This window comes from Ovis aries, chromosome 22 (genome assembly GCF_016772045.2).
Source record: "Ovis aries strain OAR_USU_Benz2616 breed Rambouillet chromosome 22, ARS-UI_Ramb_v3.0, whole genome shotgun sequence".
In the NCBI taxonomy this organism is placed as follows: domain Eukaryota; kingdom Metazoa; phylum Chordata; class Mammalia; order Artiodactyla; family Bovidae; genus Ovis; species Ovis aries.
The window spans coordinates 38,773,470-38,793,350 of record NC_056075.1 but is presented as its reverse complement, the minus strand read 5'-3'; the positions used below and the strand labels follow the sequence as shown (position 1 = coordinate 38,793,350).

At 39.7% G+C, this 19,881-nt stretch overlaps 1 protein-coding gene and 2 non-coding genes across 4 annotated transcripts in view; all 3 read left to right on the top strand.

Annotated features, from left to right (window-relative positions):
- Nucleotides 1-19,881, top strand: part of EIF3A (eukaryotic translation initiation factor 3 subunit A) — a 32,224-nt gene that overhangs the window by 8,108 nt on the left and 4,235 nt on the right. Inside the window, exons 6-20 of one of the 2 annotated variants that reach the window (XM_060404741.1) lie at nucleotides 1,112-1,320; nucleotides 3,046-3,217; nucleotides 6,742-6,846; nucleotides 7,436-7,534; nucleotides 8,788-8,904; nucleotides 9,159-9,344; nucleotides 9,942-10,289; nucleotides 10,696-10,800; nucleotides 10,880-10,993; nucleotides 12,324-12,446; nucleotides 12,961-13,114; nucleotides 13,673-13,857; nucleotides 16,849-16,937; nucleotides 17,502-17,997; nucleotides 18,028-18,247. In XM_060404741.1, coding sequence (XP_060260724.1) covers nucleotides 1,112-1,320; nucleotides 3,046-3,217; nucleotides 6,742-6,846; nucleotides 7,436-7,534; nucleotides 8,788-8,904; nucleotides 9,159-9,344; nucleotides 9,942-10,289; nucleotides 10,696-10,800; nucleotides 10,880-10,993; nucleotides 12,324-12,446; nucleotides 12,961-13,114; nucleotides 13,673-13,857; nucleotides 16,849-16,937; nucleotides 17,502-17,997; nucleotides 18,028-18,247 — 2,722 coding nt within the window. Of the gene's footprint in view, nucleotides 1-1,111; nucleotides 1,321-3,045; nucleotides 3,218-6,741; nucleotides 6,847-7,435; nucleotides 7,535-8,787; nucleotides 8,905-9,158; nucleotides 9,345-9,941; nucleotides 10,290-10,695; nucleotides 10,801-10,879; nucleotides 10,994-12,323; nucleotides 12,447-12,960; nucleotides 13,115-13,672; nucleotides 13,858-16,848; nucleotides 16,938-17,501; nucleotides 18,248-19,881 lie in introns of both variants that reach the window. The other variant, XM_027960482.3, reaches the window with a different exon arrangement.
- LOC114110365 (small nucleolar RNA SNORA19) lies at nucleotides 7,171-7,300 on the top strand. Its single transcript, XR_003586641.1, has one exon. It is a non-coding gene; the product is annotated as a small nucleolar RNA SNORA19 (small nucleolar RNA).
- Nucleotides 8,340-8,466, top strand: LOC114110364 (small nucleolar RNA SNORA19). The gene has a single exon (XR_003586640.1). It is a non-coding gene; the product is annotated as a small nucleolar RNA SNORA19 (small nucleolar RNA).

Here is a 19,881-nt window from a genome sequence, read left to right as displayed (position 1 = left end):
ACTATTTTGGCTTTTCTTTGTAGTAATAATAACCCATATTACCTTTTTTTCTCTTAATGAGTATCTGCGTCTTGGTATCTCTTGGTTAATTTCAATAGCTCGGTAACAGATTTGAGGTTGTCTAATGGAGAAGGAAGAGTTTGGGACAAGAAGTCTCAGTTATTTTGGTTCTTGATGCCTGCTGTCACTTTCAGGCCAAATCATCTAATCTCTTTTTCAGACCTTAGTGCTCAAATTGTGGCTCAGTGTGTGGCGAGTATGCATTTACAAAATTTTGTAAATAATTTCATGGTAGCTTTGTTTCTTATTTACCTGGATTTTAAAAAATCAGTTTGTCTTTCCATCTTATTTTAATAGTAATTTATTGTACTTTATAAAAGTATTGATGGCAACAGTTTAGAAATTACAGACTTGTCCTTTACTGCAGAGAGTTGGAAAATGCAGCACTAGACTGTCCCCTCGATTTCTCAGTGCTGTGTAGACTTAGTAAGCTTCCACAGTGAATATCCTGCATCAGAGATCTCGATAGTGGGCATTTTGTTGTCAACATGGACTTTTTTACTCTAAGGATTCTGCAGACATTTTCTCATGAGTTATTTTTATATATTTGATTCCCCCACCAAATCTTATTGAAATTGCAGAGGCAGAAACTAAAAATTGGTAGTTTTCAGCCAATGAAAATGTGATCTCCTGCTCTCCCATATTTTCCTTTTCTGCAGGTACACCCTTAAGATACCTGAACTAAAGGAAAAAGTTTAATAGAAGACAAGTAAACGTGCCTAGTATGGAAAAAATGGATAAGTGAAAGGAAGAAAATATTTATCCATTATCTTAACATTCAGAAATAGCCTTTATATTGTGTTTTATGTCCTTTCAGATTCTTTAAAATTATATTCCCCCAAGTGGTATGATCCTCTTTAAAGGCTTGAGCAGTCTAAGAAATTGTGTTAGTTTTCTGAAATATATCAGATAGTTAAATTATGAATAAAAAGAACCACACATGAAGGTATTTTATTTGCTATTTTTATTCTTACGTGTAATATATTTTAAGTTTCATAGATTTTTTTTGTTTTTTTAGAATGTAATGACTAATTTATACCACTAATTTTAGGAAGCATTCAAAGCTGTGGAAGATATCCATGGGCTATTTTCCTTATCTAAAAAACCGCCCAAGCCTCAGTTGATGGCAAATTACTATAACAAAGTCTCAACTGTATTTTGGAAATCTGGAAATGCTCTTTTTCATGCGTCTACCCTCCATCGTCTTTACCATTTATCTAGAGAAATGAGAAAGAATCTTACGCAAGAAGAGATGCAAAGGTAAGAATCTTAACTGTTGGGTAGTACTGAGATATAGAAGAGCTGTCTTGTAAATGGTGTGATAGTGCTAGATCAGGGCTTCTCAGCTGCGCTGCTGACATTTGGGGCTGGTTATTTTTTTGTCAGGGGGACTGCGCTTAGGATCTTTGGCAGCATCCCTGGTTTTCCCACTGCTTACCAGTAGCACGACTTCCGACTGTTAACTACCAAAAACTCAGTGGTATTCTTGAGCAGTATTCTTGGTCTTTGGTAGCTATCTTTTATCTGATAACCAACCCTCCAATTGAGAAAATGGAATGTTAGAAAAGGCAGTGTTAAGGTATTAGCTTCCTTAACTGAGTGTAGGTATTTAGAATTTAGGAACTAATTTGGCCCCCTCCCCCCAAAATGAGTACTTTTATCAGGTAACTTTTTCCCCCCAGCTATAAAACATTAACTGTGTAAATAATTGGCATGTGTATTTTTATGTAGATAGCCTATAACCTAACAATCTAAAGACTTTTATTTTTTTAGCATTATGTATATACTTTCAGTCATGTTTGGTTTTTATTATACATGTTAGTTGGGTTTAGACAACTCACATACCATTTCTTACTGGCAGACCATGTTATTTTAGTCTCTAGCAGAAGTACGTACATCAAATTGTTTTTCTTAGCTTGTAAGCAGTGCATGGAACCAACTAAATTTTTTCTAGTGTATATGGCAACCCACTCCAGTCTAATTGCATGGAGAATCTTGGACCGAAGAGCCTGGTGGACTGCAGTCCATGGGGGCTGCAAAGAGTTGGGACAGGACTGAGCAACTAAAAGTTGCACTTCCATGTATATATATGTATCTTTTGCCCCACAGAGCATCATGTGGGATCTTAGTTCCCCAAGTAGGGATTGAACGTGTGCCTCCTGCATTGGGAGCTCAAGAGTCTTAACCACTAGGCCACCAGGAAAGTCCCTTAAAAAACTATTGAGGGCAGTGTTCATTATGTCATTCACTATCAGTTATGTATGTAATCCTTGTCTATTGGAATAAGGGAAAAAACTTGATTTTCTTTAAGTTATTTCTATACTCTTCTGTTAGAAAATACTGTAAGAGTACTGTCATAATCATTAGGCTGTTCGGCTATATGTACATTATTTTCCTTAATCCTCCCAACACCTTGTGACTTAGAAAATTAAGTATCTTGCCTAAGGTTCCAGTCTTGGAAATGGTGAAGCTGAGATTCCAACTCTTGACTCTTGGGCTCCAGAGCCTGCAATCCTTAGTGTCCTGTGGTGCTCTAAATTCAACCTGAGTTTTGTGTTTTAAGGAAGCTAACATTTAACCTTTGCCCTCAACTCCCATAATACGTTTTTGTGATCCTTGTAATTTTCCCTCTTTTCTTAAGTGTCAGTTTTTCTTAGTTTTAAAAATCTTCCCTAATAGTTTCTATAAGGAAGTAGGGGTGTATGCAGATGTGTCTGTGCTGGCATTCAACACAGTCATCCTAGCTAGAAAACACTGACAGTAGTAAGTGGGTGGGTGAAGTTCTGCTTCTCCAAGTGTTCATTGTAGGATAATCCGTTTCTTTTTTAATTAATCCCATGCTTTGATAAACGCTTAGGAGGCCAGTTCGTCCTGGTGGTATACAGATTCTATCACTGGCACATTTTACTAGATAATTAAAGAGAAGTGTCTTTCTCCTATCAAGTAACATTTGCAAATTTAACAGATTGTATCTTTGTTCTCCAGAATGTCTACTAGAGTCCTTTTGGCCACTCTTTCCATCCCTATTACCCCTGAGCGTACTGATATTGCTCGACTTCTGGATATGGACGGCATTATAGTTGAGAAACAGCGTCGCCTTGCAACCCTGCTAGGCCTGCAAGCCCCACCAACGCGAATTGGCCTTATTAACGATATGGTTGGTATAAGTTTTAGCACTTTTTAACAGCTTTGAACAGAACGCTCTATGATCAGGTTTTATAATTTATGATTAAATGAATTCTGATGCATTGCCAGGGGATTCTGATGCTTGGACAAGTTTGAGAACCATTGGTGTAAGTCAGCCCTGTGTTGAGGTGAGATGTTTTGTCTTGAATGAGCTGGAGTTAAATTGGATGCAGCAGACAAGACTCAGACTAGCTTTGAGGACTAGCACGGGCACCTTAATAAGGGAAGTGTGATGGGCAGGAACGATCATGGCTTATTTCAGGGGCTGTAGGAAAAACTGAAGCTGATAGGTATTAGAAATACGATGAGTCCAGGAAAGCATGGAATTAGATTAGGCCCAGTTCTGGACAACTCAGGTGCTTCTAACTTTGTTTTCTTTAACTTTCATTGTCTGTTACTAAGGCAGTGGTTCTTAATTAGGGCTATACACTGTAATTGTGTGTGAAGTACTTTTTAAAATGCAGATTTCTAGGTTTCGCCCACTGCAGATACTGATTTCAGAATATGGAGCCCAAGGTTTTGTATCTCACAGTGTTTACATTGGACTCTTTAATTCAGTAGGAATTTATCATGTTAGTGTCTGTTATCTGCCAGGCAAGTGATAGTTAAATGGAATTTGTACTCCAGAGGAGTTTGATTCACGGTACTTTGACTTAGTGGTTACTGTGGTACAGCTCTAGCAAATTACTTCAGGATAAGAGAAAAAAGAGGGAATATAGGCCTTATTTCTTCACTGACAGAGTCAATCAGTTTGGATAAAAGTTAATACATTTTGTATATGGCAACATCCTTCACTGGCAGAGTCAATCAGGTTGGATAAAAGTTAATACATATTGTATATGGCAATACTTTTATCTTGTAACAGTTCTCTGTTATAGTAGCAAGGCAAGTTCCTGTTGTGGTCAATTTTTCAAAAGAACTAACTTAATCTCTGAAATAGTATTTCTCTCTCAATGCCTTCGTGTTTTATACTGCTGCCATTTATAAAAACCGGCTTTGTGTGTTGGCATGTTTTTATGGGACTGAATTAGGATTGCTGCTGCTGCTATGTCGCTTCAGTCGTGTCCGACTCTGTGCGACCCATAGACGGCAGCCCACCAGGCATCCCTGTCCTTGAGATTCTCCAGGCAAGAACAGTGGAGTGGGTTGCCATTTCCTTCTCCAGTGTGTGAAAGTGAAGTCACTCAGTCGTGTCTGACTCTTAGCGACCCCATGGACTGCAGCCCACCAGGCTCCTCTGTCCATGGGATTTTCCAGGCAAGAGTACTGGAGTGGGTTGCCATTGCCGTCTCCTGAATTAGGATTAAACGTAATTAAATAAGAGCATCGTATTTAGGAAGAGGTCTTAACTAGCAAATAAGTACTAGAAAAAAAATTTTTTTAATACTGAAAAGCGTGCCTGATGGAAGTATTATCCATATCTCTTGAGCTCATGTAGCATATCTTGATGTTAAAGTTGATCAGTTATGATACTGATGTAGGAGTCTGTTGGTGAGGTCAGGGTCAGTAGGCAGGACATTCACATTTGGGTCCTCATTGGACCCATAAATAAATTCCTATAAGAAGGCTTCTAGTTGGTGCCAGATGAATGGCTTAACTAGATGTCAGGAGGCATTGTCTAAATCTTGAGTTCACTATATGTACAAGGTTGAGACCTGAGTATTATGTTTATGTAGCTAAATTCATAATCACCTAGAGAATGATTCTAGTATCTCAGGAACAGACTCAAGTTAATCAAGTTCATAAGAGATTATTAAGCTTGGGAAGCAAGTTTATTTCAGTAGATGGATAGCCTGTCTCAGTACATTCCTTATTGGAGGTGGTGCTCAATGGAAAATCCAGAATATTCATTTCTTTAAAATACAAGTACAGTTGATTCATAATGTGTTCATTTTTGCTGTACAGCAAAGTGATTTAATTGTATATACATTCTTTTTTATATCCTCTTCCATTATGGCTTATCTTGGGATACTGAATATAGTTGTGCTGTTCAGTAGGAAATCTTGTTTATTCTGTGTGTAACAGTTTGCGTCACTAAACCCCAATATCCCACTCCATCCCCCTGCAAGCACAAGTCTGTTCTCTATGTCTGTGGGTCTGTTTCTGTCTCATAGTTTAGATTTCACATGAAAGTGATCGTATGGCACTTCTTTCTCTTTCTGACTTCACTTGGTACGATCATGGCTAGTTGTGTTTGTGCTCCAGCAATGATGTTACTCCATGCTTTTCCACTGTGTGTGTGTGTGCTTTATCAGCTCATCTGTTGATGAACATTTAGGTTGTCTCCATGCGCTGGCTGTTGAGAATAGTGCTGCTATTCACAGTAGTAGGGGTGCATGTATCTTTTTTGAATTACTTTTTCTGGGTCTGTGCCCAGGAGTAGGATTGCTGGATCATGTGATAATTCTAATCTTAGTTTTCTGAGGACCCGCCATACTGTGTTCGTTAGTGGCTGCCCCAGTTTCTGTTCCCATCAGCAGTGTAAGAGGGTGCCCTTTGTCCATACTTTGTCCAGGATTTGTTGTTGATAGATTTCTTTTGCTAATGGCCATAGAGTAGGTGGCCATTTGTGTTGATGAGTCTCTGTCATTTCATGGCAGGTATGTGACTGATGTCCCATGACCTGAGGTCTCTGTCATTTCATGATGGGTGTATGACTGATGTCCCATGACCTGAGGTCTCTATCATTTCATGGCAGGTGTATGACTGATGTCCCATGACCTGAGGGCAGGTTAGACAAGCTGCGTCTGTATTGTGCAAGGAAGCTCTATTCACATATCAACTTAAAATATGACTAAATTGTAACATACATTTTAAAAGTACATGTCCTAAGTATAATTGTGTAAATTCTCAAAAAGATTTTTCCATTCACCACTTTTTCCTATTTCCTCCAAGAGTAGCCGCAGTCCTGATTTATGACACCACAGATTAATTTTGCCTGTTTGTGTATTTTATATGAAATTTAAATCTCACATAAATATGTGAAATTCTTCTCCTCATTGGTGAGATATATTCATGTATTGAATATAGTTGTTATTTCTTTGACTGTTTCTGTATATTATGTGAATCAGGGCCTGTTTTGTCCTGAGTTCTCTCTCTTTTTTTTTTTTTGAGTTTGTGGCTTTCCAAGCAGTGTTTCTGTAATAACTTTTCTCTGATACAGCTATTTGTAAACTGGTATTTACTTTTTATTGATAATAAACTTATTTGTATTGGCTGCATGAATTGTCTTTGTAAATATTTTGATTGTGTCGATGAGTTTTTATTTCCTTTGTAAATTCCTGTTGGGTTTCACTGTAGAGAGTTGCATAATTTGGGGCAAGAGACTCAACATAGTGGTCCTGGATTTCTCTTTGGTACAGGTGGTTGAGGCTAGATAAATACCAGTCATTTCTCAGATCTCCAGTGTGATATTTTTATTTAATTTATAATCAATTCAGAATCCCAGTTACAAAATACCTTCAGCAGTTAATCCTTTTGTTTTGCTCACTGTAGGTCAGATTCAATGTGCTACAATATGTTGTCCCAGAAGTAAAAGACCTTTACAATTGGCTGGAAGTCGAATTTAACCCACTAAAACTCTGTGAGAGAGTCACAAAGGTAAGCTTTGGTTATATTATCATGTAGCTATCCCTGTTACAGTTTTATGTTGTATTATTTTCTTTTTTATTGGAATATAATCACTTTACATTGCGTTCGTTTTTCTGATGTACAGTGAAGTAGATCGGCCATATGCATGCATCTGTCTTCCTCTGTCTTGGACTTCCCTTCCACCCTGGTCATCGCAGAGCCCCTGCTGAGCTCTGTGTGCTGCGGCTTCCCACTGGCTGTTTTCTACCCGGCAGTGTGTGCTTGTCAGTCAGAACCTCCCAGTTAGTCCCGTATTTGTTAATAGAGAAGTGTTATCCTGTGTGTTCGAATTCGGTGCACATTTCATTGTCTTTTTTCTTTATGTCAAGAGAAAAGATATTTCTGATGTGCTAAATAAACCTTTGGAGGTAAATTAGCAGCATGACTTAATTTAGCCATTGCTGTCAGTCACCTTCATACAAGAGTCAATAGCTTCCTGTTACATTTTGTATTTCTTTGCATAGTGTGGTGATTTTGTCTGTGAAGAAAATGAAAAAGTATCACAAGTGGTTTAGTATTTATTGTAGAGAAAATGTAACTCTTTTAATGAATTTTATAGGTTCTCAATTGGGTTAGGGAGCAACCTGAAAAGGAACCAGAGTTACAACAGTATGTTCCACAACTGCAGAACAACACCATACTCCGGCTTCTCCAGCAGGTAAAGATGGAAAAACGGATGTTTCATGGAACAGCTGGGAATGTTCCAGTGATTGTTCTGATCACAAAACTAAAAAATTTGGAAATAGCCCAGAAAAAAGCTTCCTCAAATTCTAACTTTCACCAAAATTATTTTATGTGTTTGATTTAAAAAATAGTTATTTTACATAACTCATAGCTGCTTTTGTCTCTTTTGTTAGCCATTGTCTTCGTACATTTTTCCTTGTTAGCCATGTACATCTTTCTTATTCCTTTCGATACCTATGTAGTTTTTCATTGTCTCAAAGTACCATGGTTTATTTATTTAGACTATTGGTGGAAATTTTTTAGTTTTTTTGGCCTTAATAAAAAGTTGAAATACTGAACATTTTCTTTACAAGTGTATTTGCATATTTCTGTAACTTTTGTAGCTAAGTAGAGTTAGTCATAGTCTACACATTTAAAACTTTTAACAGATCCTCAGAGATTGAATTCATGGACCTTCCCAGCAGTAGTTAAGAAAGCTTTTTTTTCCTGCTAACGCTAGTATTGTCAGTCTGTTAGTTTTTTTGGCAACCCTGTGGTATGTGGGATCTCAGTTTCCCACCCAGGGATGGATCCCGTATCCCTTGGATTGGACGTGTGGATTCTTAACCACTTGACTGCTAGGGAAGTCCCAGTATTGTCAGCCTTTTAACTGTTGCAGGTCAGCTTTGTACTTGAGTTTGAATATTATGGTTTACAGTATGACTTAAATGATCCTGTTGTGTCTTCCATTTGTTTCATTGATGGTGGAGAACGTTTACTATATGTTAACTTCCATGTTTGTGCACATGTCATTGACCTGCTTTCTCTATGTGTGAGCAGTGTTATTTCTTCTGTGCTATACAAATAATTGAAGGTTAATTAGCAGTATAACTAAATAGTAATACTGCCCGTCTCCTTCAGACAGTTTTATTAAATGTTCAGATGAATTAGGTAAGTAGCAAGTCTCTATCTACAAATATGTGACCATTTAGGGGTTTTTTTGGTTTGTTTTTATGGAACTAGGATTTGAAAGGATTATGTGATGGTTTGAAATATGGCGTAATCTTTTCATTAGCCTTGGATTTTAATTCTAGCTCCAGCAGTGCATGTTTACATACTCTGAGCTTCAGTTTCTTTTCTTTGAAAAATAGGCTAACTTTCTAAGCTTTCTACTGTTCCATGAGACTCCACGTAACAATTGCTGAATAAATGATAGCTATTATTACTAACATTGTGTTTCTTATGCAGGTGGCACAAATTTATCAGAGCATTGAGTTTTCTCGTTTGACTTCTCTGGTTCCTTTTGTTGATGCTTTCCAACTGGAACGGGCCATAGTAGATGCAGCTAGGCACTGCGACCTGCAGGTAGGTGCTACCAGGGGACACTGAGGCGGTGGAAGGCCTAAGAGGACTAAAACACACACTCGTTGCTTCTCTGCTTTTGGCACTGCTTTAAAGCTTTAATGAATTGAGACTTCTAGCTTTGATATTTGACATTCTTCAGTTGATTTTTTTTCTTAAATTCAGTTGAAATTTTAATCAAAGGTACTAATTTGTGTAAAGACTTTATATATTTGCGTGTAGATTTAACTATTGATAATACTCTTCAATTTTCATAGGTTCGTATTGACCACACTTCTCGGACCCTTAGTTTTGGATCTGATTTGAATTACGCTACTCGAGAAGATGCTCCAATTGGTCCTCATCTGCAAAGCATGCCTTCAGAACAGATAAGAAATCAGCTGACCGCTATGTCCTCAGTACTTGCGAAAGCACTTGAAGTCATTAAGCCAGCTCATATCCTGGTACGCATCTATGGGAGAAATGGATGACGGAATTATGAGGGGCCCTTTAGGTCTTTCAAAAAAAGGTTTGAAATGATGTCTCAGAGAAGGGATTTATTATATATTTTCTCTTAGTTGTGTTTGATACTTTTGATATTTTATTAAATATCTTTGTCAGATAACACAGATCGTTGAGCTGCCTTCTGTGGGTTAGAGTAACAGGTTAAGGTGATCATAGGAGTACTGTGATGAGTGATAAACCACAGGTGATGACCCTCCACATAGCGAGTACTGTGATCATGCCTTTGCCTTCTGTTTAAGTTGTTTGTGAACTCTGTATTTTCTCCTTGGCTTGAACACTTTATAGTATGCATGGTTCAGATAAAAATTGGCCTAGCAGATAAAGGTTCTTCAGCTATGTCATTGCTGTTAAAGACTTTGAATAGTTGTAGCATCATAGTATTTGGTGCTAGAAACCAGCAGTTGAATAATGTCATCTTCTCTTTTCAAATGCAAGTACATGTTAGGATAATACATTAGGAGTATGTAGCAATATTTTTGGTCTCGGATACTGTGGTATGTCACTTAAAGATATTTTTAATGCATTTGTTCTTGAAGCAAGAGAAAGAAGAACAGCATCAGTTGGCTGTTACCGCATACCTTAAAAATTCACGGAAAGAGCACCAGCGTATCTTGGCTCGCCGTCAGACAATTGAGGAAAGAAAAGAGCGGCTTGAGAGTCTGAATATTCAGCGTGAGAAAGAAGAACTGGAGCAGCGGGAAGCTGAACTCCAGAAAGTGCGGAAGGCTGAGGAAGAGAGGCTGAGACAGGAGGCAAAGGAGAGAGAGAAGGAGCGGATCTTACAGGAACATGAACAAATCAAGAAGAAAACTGTTCGTGAGCGTTTGGAGCAAATCAAGAAGACAGAACTGGGTGCCAAAGCATTCAAAGATATTGACATTGAAGTATGTGGCATATTAATGCATTAAAATTCCAGTTTTATTCAGGTCTCTTAGAAGCACAATTCTTTACCATTTATTGGTTTACTTTGGGTTTTTGGTTATTTTGTTCAGTTTGATACAGCTATTAATAGTTCATTAGTCTATGAAATAAGCATTTGTTTGTTGACTCCACAGTTTTTAGTCACTGTTGAAATGGAGTTTGGATACAGTAGAATACAGGAATAAGAAGTAGATGTTATGATTACTTTGTTTTTCCTCACAAATAAGCCTGTTTTAAAACATTTTTGTTGCCTGAATTTACCCATTGTAAGCATATGCCCTTTTGAAGTAAAGTAATTTAGGATCCATTTCTAGGAAGGAGTGGTGCTCCATATTGACTGGTATGCACTTTTATACTCTTTATTTTCAGGACCTTGAAGAATTGGATCCTGATTTCATCATGGCTAAACAGGTTGAACAACTGGAGAAAGAAAAGAAGGAACTTCAGGAACGCCTAAAGAATCAAGAAAAGAAGGTAAATGAAAGAACTGATGAACTTAAACGTGCCAAGTTAAAGGAATTTTTCTAACAACATTTGTTTTCATGATACTCAGATTGACTACTTTGAAAGAGCTAAGCGTTTGGAAGAAATCCCCTTGATAAAGAGTGCTTACGAAGAACAGAGAATTAAAGACATGGATCTGTGGGAACAACAAGAAGAAGAAAGAGTAAGGCTTTAATTTAATTGTAATATTTTTAGACTGTAAGCAAACTATAATAAAGCCAGTAATGGGAAAAGGGTTTCAAATTGATTTTTGTATTATTTTGCCAGAAATTGTATTTTAATGGCTGTATACAAACAGGTTGGTAGACATCTACAAAATAGAGATTAAATAATGAAACTTGTAAAGTACAAAGGATAGATGAACTTTATTTTTTTTTTTTGAAAACTGCTTTATGGAGATATAATTCACGAAATTAAAGTGTGCAATTGATGTTTTTAGTATATGGAATTGAGCAACAATCTGATTTTAGAACATACCCCAGAGGAAACTCCATACCCATTAGCAGTCACTCCATTTTCTCTGCACTCCTTCAGCAGCCACCTAACTCCTTTCCGTCTCTAGACTTGTCTGTGGGTATTTCTTACAGACGGAATCATATAGGCTGTGTGTGTGAGACTAAACAGCTCCTTCAGTAGTTTTATTTGTTTATGTGTACTTAAACAGTACAAAAGCAACATTCGCAAATGCTTATAGTGGCCAGATTTGTAGTAAAAACGAGTGACCTCATTTTGGTTAAAAAAGAAACCATAGGCAGGAGACAACATATATCTGTGGTGGCTGCCTCTTCTTGGTTTCATTGGATTGTTGTCATTCTGGGCCTAGTGTTAACCATCTTTTCCAGTTTTCTTAGAAGTCGCAATTTGTGTGATAATTCTTTTAACATGAAATTAGAGAAAGCTTGAGAGGATTTGCTGCTTTTTTTAGGTTAGTTTATTGAAACAAAATTAAAAAATTTTTTTTTGGCTTGTGCCTCATGGCATTTGGGATTTTAGTTTACTGATCAGGGATCAAACCCATACTCCCTGGAGGGGCCAGAGAAGTCCCTCCAGTTGCTTTTGAAGAAGAAAATACAGTAATGAAGCCGTGAGGGTCTGTTGCTTTGTCACACGCGTTTTAGTTTTTCCTCCATAAGTTTTGTGGTTGTCCTTGTTCGGTCTCTACGTCCTGTCCAGCTCTTTGTGACCCCATGAACTGCAGCCCTCCGGGCTTCTCTGTCCTTGATTATCTCCAGGAGTTTGCTCAGACTCAGTGTCCATTGAGGTAGTGGTGCTATGGTACCGTCAGGTTAAAGCTGTTTCTTACAGATGCCCCAGGTCTTTTTTTATTCATCTTCTGTTCCTCATTGTCATCCTAGGGAGCTGTTGGTGTGGCAGAATGGAGGGGGCAGAGGAGATGCTTATACTTCTTCAAGCATATCTGTCAGAAATTTGGGATAAATTAATCATCAGATAATGAGCACTTTGAAATTTAACTTTGTATCATGTGTTTGCAGATTACTACGATGCAGCTGGAACGGGAAAAGGCTCTAGAACATAAGAACCGGATGTCACGAATGCTTGAGGACAGAGATTTATTTGTAATGCGGCTCAAGGCAGCACGACAGTCTGTTTATGAGGTGAACTTCTTGGTTTCAGGGAAACCTTTATTCATGAGCTTTGCCTTAAGGGTTCTTCAGTGTGGTGGTACATTCTCTGTCTTGAGCTAACATAATCATCATTCAAATAATATTTTAATAGAGATGTCTTGAAATTATTTCCTGGACTTAAGTAGCCATCACTATAAACGGATTTTTTCTGAAGGTGAAAATAGACTGCATTAAACTTGCTTTTGATATAAATTTTTGTTCTTTGATTCAGAAAGAGAAAAAACTAGATCGAAAATCCGGCTCTTAGACTCTGATTTAATCAGTTTATTTATTTTGTATAAATAGATCCACTGTGTATAGATAATACTGTCAATTCAAAGTTTTAACCATTTGACACAAAAACTTGTTATGTGGAAATTTGATTTTTAGGTTTGTAGGTTGCCTTTTATGGGTCCACCAGACTTAACCATGCTTTTGTAACTTACTGCCATTTTGTAGCCCTTGATAGTTTGATTCCTTTCTTTTGGTGATCATTCAATTACAGGAAAAACTTAAACAGTTTGAAGAGCGGTTAGCAGAAGAACGGCATAATCGCTTGGAAGAACGTAAAAGGCAGCGTAAAGAAGAACGAAGGATAACCTACTATAGAGAAAAAGAAGAGGAAGAGCAGAGGAGGGCAGAAGAAAAGATGCTAAAAGGTAACTAGTTGGACTGAGACTGGGGCTATACAGCAAGGCTGATAATAGGTCTCCTCTGTACAGCCTTACTTAGGAAACAGGAATGTGGAACCAAGGCGATTAGCTAACTAGTCCTCAGGTTCTGACAACCTGACTTAGTTCTCTGCAGTGTGTTACCTGTGAGGGTGTTAATGTCCTCTGCCAGCCTATTTCAATGATGTTGGTGTTCTTTCACAAACTTTGCCCTCGTATTATCATTGTAGTCTGTATAGTATTAACATTTATTGAGCAAAACGTGCCACGTGAAGTTTCTCAAATGATGCTTTTTGTGGCATCACAGATGCTTAGTTGTTGGGGTGGGATTCTAATATCTTTCATTGTGTTGAGTGGGATAAGACTTGTTTTCTTGAATATTTTCTGATATTCAAGTTTAGCTGATTGTAAACTATTTTAAACTTTTTAAAAAGAATTTTTTTCTACACTATGCTGCCTCTAATACCAGAAAAGTAGACCTATAGTATAGCACCGATGGAAACGTGTGGGTGGGAGGCACACTTTATAACCTGATGTGTCATGCAGAGCGAGAAGAGCGAGAGCGGGCTGAGCGCGCGAAGCGTGAGGAGGAGCTACGGGAATACCAGGAGCGGGTCAAGAAGCTAGAAGAAGTTGAAAGGAAAAAACGTCAGAGGGAGTTGGAAATTGAAGAAAGGGAGCGTCGTAGAGAGGAGGAGAGGAGACTTGGTGATGACTCACTTTCTAGAAAGGTAAGTACGGGTGTCAGTGCTATGTGAAAGTGAAGTGAGGTCGCTCAGTCGTGTCCGACTCTGCGACCCCATGGACTGTAGCCTATCAGGCTCCTCCATCCATGGGATTTTCCAGGCAAGAGTGCTGGAGTGGATTGCCAGTTCCTTCTCCAGGGGGTCTTCCCGACCCAGGAATCCCAGGTTTCCCTCATTGCAGGCAGACGCTTTTACCATCCGAGCCACCAGGGATCAGCCAGGTCTCTGCATATCAGAGCTGTCTGCGTGTGTCAGTGTCTGGGCATGGTGTTTTGAATCACATCGTTCAGATTTGATACTGCTTTATCTTTCCAAAGACGGAGGGTTCCTAAGGAGGATGGGGAGGGGATTAGACTTGTCTTAGCAAGCTGGGATTTTATAGGCTTTAGAGTACTTGTCAGGAAGAACTAATCCCATGAAATTAAGTATTTGATGAAAAGTAACACAGTCATATGGAAGAGGAACTGTTCGGTTCCTTGAAAGGAGTTGCTATGATGTAAGGGTCCTCAAAGATGAATTTGTGGAACCAGCCAGTATTCAACATCCCTTGATAGAAATGCAGTCTTAGGCTCATAGCCAAATCTTTTGAACTAGAATTTGCATTTTAACAAGATTACCAGGTGCTTCAAATGCTGGTCTAAGTGTTTATTTTTAATTTCCATTCGTGTCCAAAGCGACCAGTGCTTCTGATTTTATCTTGTATAAAGAGGGTATCTGATACCTTCTCCTGGCAGTAGCTTTGTTACCTCCTTAAACCACATTGTTTCAAATCCATCCCTCCCTTCTGTCCCTGTGCTCCTGCCTTATTTAATTCAGCTGGTTTCTTTTGCCTGTATTACTTACAGGTCTTATCCCTGGTTGTCATCTTTTCCCCCAGCCTCAGACCTTCATCTATACTGTGGCTTGCTTGGTTTTTCATAAAGCATACTTGATTGTTACCTCCGCTTTCGGTTTCAGACCTTCCTTTGGGTCGTACTCATTGCTTGGAGCCCAACTAAATTAAACACACCTTAGCAGCTAAGGTGTGTTTAATTATGTTTTATATTTACTGTTGTTTCATTAGCTTCATCAGTCACTGTTTTCTTAGTCACTTCTACTCTAGCTATTCTGAGCTAGTGTTAGCTTTTATTGCGTCTGTGACATCTGCCTGCATGCTCTTTGTTTTTCCTGCAATGTGTGCTGCCCTTTAAATGAAATACTGCTGTTTTTTAAGGTTAGTGGTGAGTAGCTGGAGGGTTTATTGCTGGAGGGTTTACGTCTCTGAACCTTCATCTGTGCCGCACCTGTATCAAATGCTTCCCTTTATTGGAGGGTCTGCTCCTAGTTATGTAGCCTTCAGTTTGTTTTATAATATATGAATGGATTTTAGTTTTGTTAATTTTGTTGGTAATTATTATGAGTGTTCTTTTCCTATTGGGCACAGAGGGGGTGTGTGTGTGTGTGTGTGTGTGTGGGTGTGTGTGTGTGTGGGTGTGTGTGATTTGCTACATCCTGTTAATTTAGTTCTGAAGCAGATGAGGTAGACCACCCATGGTTATGGATTTCAAAGGTTTTTATCAGTTTTTGCAGTTCTGTGTTCATCCTTTGTTGCTGTTTCTGTTTTGTTAGCGCCCCCTTCCCTTTCAGTTGGAGAGTGTTTAGTTTTCTGTTCACGTTTAACATGGTAGCTAACTGTGGTAACTAACTAGTGCTTGTACCTTTATCTTGACATTTGTTTTGGCATTTATGCTTTTCTCTGCTGTTTTACCATCCATTCTTTTCAAAATCTAAACTTACAGTCTGTAGATTTTGAGAACTCTTCCCTTTCTTTAGAACAAACAAAATGTGCAAAACAAAGAAAACAAGCACTGCTGTGCTTAGTCACATCTGACTGTTAGTGACCCCGCAGATTGCAGCCCGCCAGGCCCCTCTGTCCCTGGGGATTCCAGGCAAGAATACTAGAGAGGGTTGCCATGCCCTCCTCCATGCTCTCCCAACCTAGGGGTCGAACCCAGGTCTCCTGAACTGCAGGTGGATTCTTACTGACCGAGCCACCAGAGAAGCCCAAAGATGGAAAGGCTTAAGGCCTGTTTGTCGCGTGTAGTGGCACCTGTGTTCGTCCTGCAGTTGTGTCCAACTCTGCAGCCCCATGGACTATAGAGAGCTGGCCAGGCTCCTCTGTCCATGGAATTCTCCAGGCATGAATACTGGAGTGAGGAGCCATTCCCTTCTCCAGAGGAATCTTCCCAACCCAGGGGGTCTCCTGAATTGCAGGCAGATTCTTTACCATCTGAGCCACATCTATTTAAAGGCTTTACTTAAATGTGTTGCCTCCAATGCATTTAAACAATGTTTTCTATTTAGAATTCTCTTATCAGTTTTACAACTGCATTGGCAAGGTGAGTTAGTTTAAAATACGTTTACACTGTATCTTTTCCCCTTTGCATGTAAATTTTTTGTTTTGTACATTCTATATTTTATTTTTGTGTATGCCTCACAAGAGGTTTTGTTTTTCTCTCACAGTTGCATAACGGTTCATTGGTTTAGCCAATTCAAAATCATCCTCCTTCAGAAGTTGAGAGACCTGTCAGTCCTAGTACTTAGTGGGAAGAGGGTTCTTGACAATAGTCTTGATCTTTTTAGTTCAGTAGATATTCTGCTGTGTTCCTAGGAAGCTCTGAGAAAAGAAGTTCTAGTGTTTCACCAAGTCTTTGTTTAGCTGTCTAAGCTTAGGTCTTTGCTGTTCACCCTTTCTGGCATGTGTGCCCCGTCAGTCAGGACTCAGTTTACGTAGAGCATATTGAATTGTCTTAACTCAGGAAGATTTTTTCTCCTTTTCTCTTCTTCTGGCCTTTCAAAGTCCTATTCTTTATCTCCTTTAATGTTTCAGTTATTTTTTTCTTCTCTTTGTGTTATAGCAACTAGCTCTTTGAGGTTCCAGTTCAATTTCTATCAGCGATGTTGCTAATGTAGTGACTCTCGCTTTGCTCATTGCAGGACTCTCGTTGGGGAGAGAGAGATACAGAAGGCACTTGGAGAAAAGGACCTGAAACAGATTCTGAGTGGAGAAGAGGCCCTCCAGAGAAGTAAGTAGAATTAAGGAGAAGAGACTAATCATAGGTCCTGTTAGTATCTTATTAGTGTTTTTCTAATTTGGCATATTTTGTGGGGGTGGGGAAAAGGGAGTGGTGAAGAATTGTATGCATACCTATTACTGGAATGTTTGTCATGGTTTACTTCAGTGCTGCTGTAATTACATAGAATAGATATCTTGGAAAATACGTGCTTTAGGTTTTTCTTTTATTTTTAATTTCCTAAACTAATGGTATTGAGGTTAGAGTATAGTGAATGGTTTCATAGTATTTTTCTTGTCGTTTTGAAAGCTGGTAGTAATAGATTCAGAAATTGCTAAGGCATTCCTCATAAAGTGCAGATACCTTTAAGAGGCAGTTGTCTGCTTACTGGTTTATTTTGTTGACATAAACTTTTGGATTTTGTGTTTTTGTGTTTTTTTTTTAATTGGAACATACTCTTATAGGACTAAGATTAGTGAATTTACACTTTGGAAGTAAGTAAAATCATTGCCAAAGAGATCATGTACTTTCTTAAGAAAGAATACTCTTAAAGGTGTTTGGCTTGTTACTCTGTAGGGAGTGGAGACGTGGAGAAGGGCGGGACGAAGAGAGACCTCACAGAAGAGACGACGACCGACCGAGGCGCCTGGGGGATGATGAAGAGAGAGAGTCCTCTCTTAGACCAGATGATGATCGCATTCCCCGACGTGCCATGGATGATGACAGAGGCCCACGACGTGGTCCTGATGAAGATCGGTTCTCTCGCAGAGCGGCGGACGATGACCGGCCTTCTTGGCGTAGTGCAGACGATGACAGGCCTCCCAGACGAATTGGAGATGAAGACAGGGGTAGCTGGCGTCACGCAGATGACGACAGACCACCTAGACGAGGGCTGGATGAGGACAGAGGAAGCTGGCGCACGGCTGATGAGGACAGAGGACCCAGGCGAGGGCTGGACGAGGACCGGGGGCCGCGCCGAGGAGGTGCAGACGATGAGCGTTCGTCCTGGAGGAATGCTGACGATGATCGTCCCAGGCGGGGCCTGGATGATGACCGGGGTCCCAGGCGGGGCCTGGATGATGACCGGGGTCCCAGGCGGGGCTTGGATGATGATCGAGGACCTTGGCGGAATACAGACGATGATAGATTTTCCAGGCGCGGTGCAGATGATGACAGATTTTCCAGGCGCGGTGCAGATGATGACAGGGGGCCTTGGAGAAACATGGATGACGATCGGATCTCAAGACGGGTTGATGACGATCGGATTCCCAGAAGGGGTGATGATTCACGACCTGGTCCCTGGAGACCATTTGTCAAACCAGGTAAAATTGTGGTATTCGAAAAGCCAAATTGGATGCTTTATATGTATTTACAAATGCTACCTGAAATTTTACACCAGCTAATCCCCACTATTCTGTAGAGAGTAGCAGGTTATTTCAAAGAAAAAACACAGGTCTGAAAAGGACAACTTACATTTTGATTGTTAAGTAAGATGTGTTCCTGCTATTTCAGGGCTTTGAGGTTCTTCTTACTGTGCTTGTCCGTAAGTATCAGTGTTTTTGAGGATCCTTCCTGGACTGGACTCCTTGTAGAAGTAATGAAAAATATTCTTATCATTTGTTTGTACTCTAGTCAACCATGGCATTGTGTTCATGAGGGGAGCCCATTTCCTTTCTCTGTCTTGGGCCTGTTCATCCTTTCATACTTTTGTTTCATTTATTCAGCTATGCTGGGAGAAAGCAATGGCACCCCACTCCAGTACTCTTGCCTGGAAAATCCCATGGCCGGAGGAGCCTGGTAGGCTGCAGTCCATGGGGTCACTAAGAGTCAGACACGACTGAGTGACTTCACTTTCACTTTTCACTTTCATGCATTGGAGAAGGAAATGGCAACCCACTCCAGTGTTCTTGCCTGGAGAATCCCAGGGTCGGGGGAGCCTGGTGGGCTGCCGTCTATGGGGTCGCACAGAGTCGGACACGACTGAAGTGACTTAGCAGCAGCAGCTGGGACTAAGTTGCCGAGAGCAGGATCTTGGTGGCATGTGAGTTCTAGTTCCCTGACCGAGGATCGAACCCAGGCCTCCATTGGGAGCGTGGAATTTTTATAGCCGCTGGACTACCAGGGAACTATTCCCCCTTCATAATTTTTATTATTCTCGAGTAATTGTGTACAGATCTATGCCTTCATTACTGTCTTGCCCAGATGACTTTTACCCATACCTTCAGACCTGTGTTTCCAACTTTTATGTAGCACCTCGTCACTGACACTTCAGACTCAACCTATGAAAACAGAATTCCGCCCTGCCCACCCCCTCTCCCCCAACCCCGGGGGGGAAAAACACATACACACATGTTTCTCTTCAAGGGCATCACTGTCCATCTAATTGTGTAAGATGGGAGTTCTCCTTTACTCTGCTCTTTGATCCTTCTTGTATCTTTTCAATGACTGATGTCTTTTCAGTAATTTATTTTAAAAGCAGTTTGAGCACCTGCCTGCCCCTTAGCCTGAGTGGTTTCTGTTGCATACTCGTGTTTCTTCTCACTTCGTTCCATTGTGAAGCTTTGTGACTTGTGGGTAAACTTACCTTTGCGGTGCTTTATGTAACATGGGGAGAAAAGCATAGTTGATTCTCATTAATTCATGATAATTACATTTTTATAAAGTCAGTGAATACTGAACCATTGCTACTAAGGGAAATACTAGGTTAGGTTCCTGTTTTTTCCTGAACCCTCTGGTCAGTTTTTTCCAGCCAGTCAACACATAGCCTTGTTTTAACTTTCTGTTTAAAGATACCTTATTTAATGTACATTATTGATTCATTAGCATTGAACTCCCTGGCCAACAACACAGTCATTCATTCCTGGAAGAAGTTTTATCTAACACCTGTATTTTCTCCCTAAGTCATGTCCATTGCCTTTTTGTCTTTGGGAGAATGCTGGGGGTAACTGAAATCACT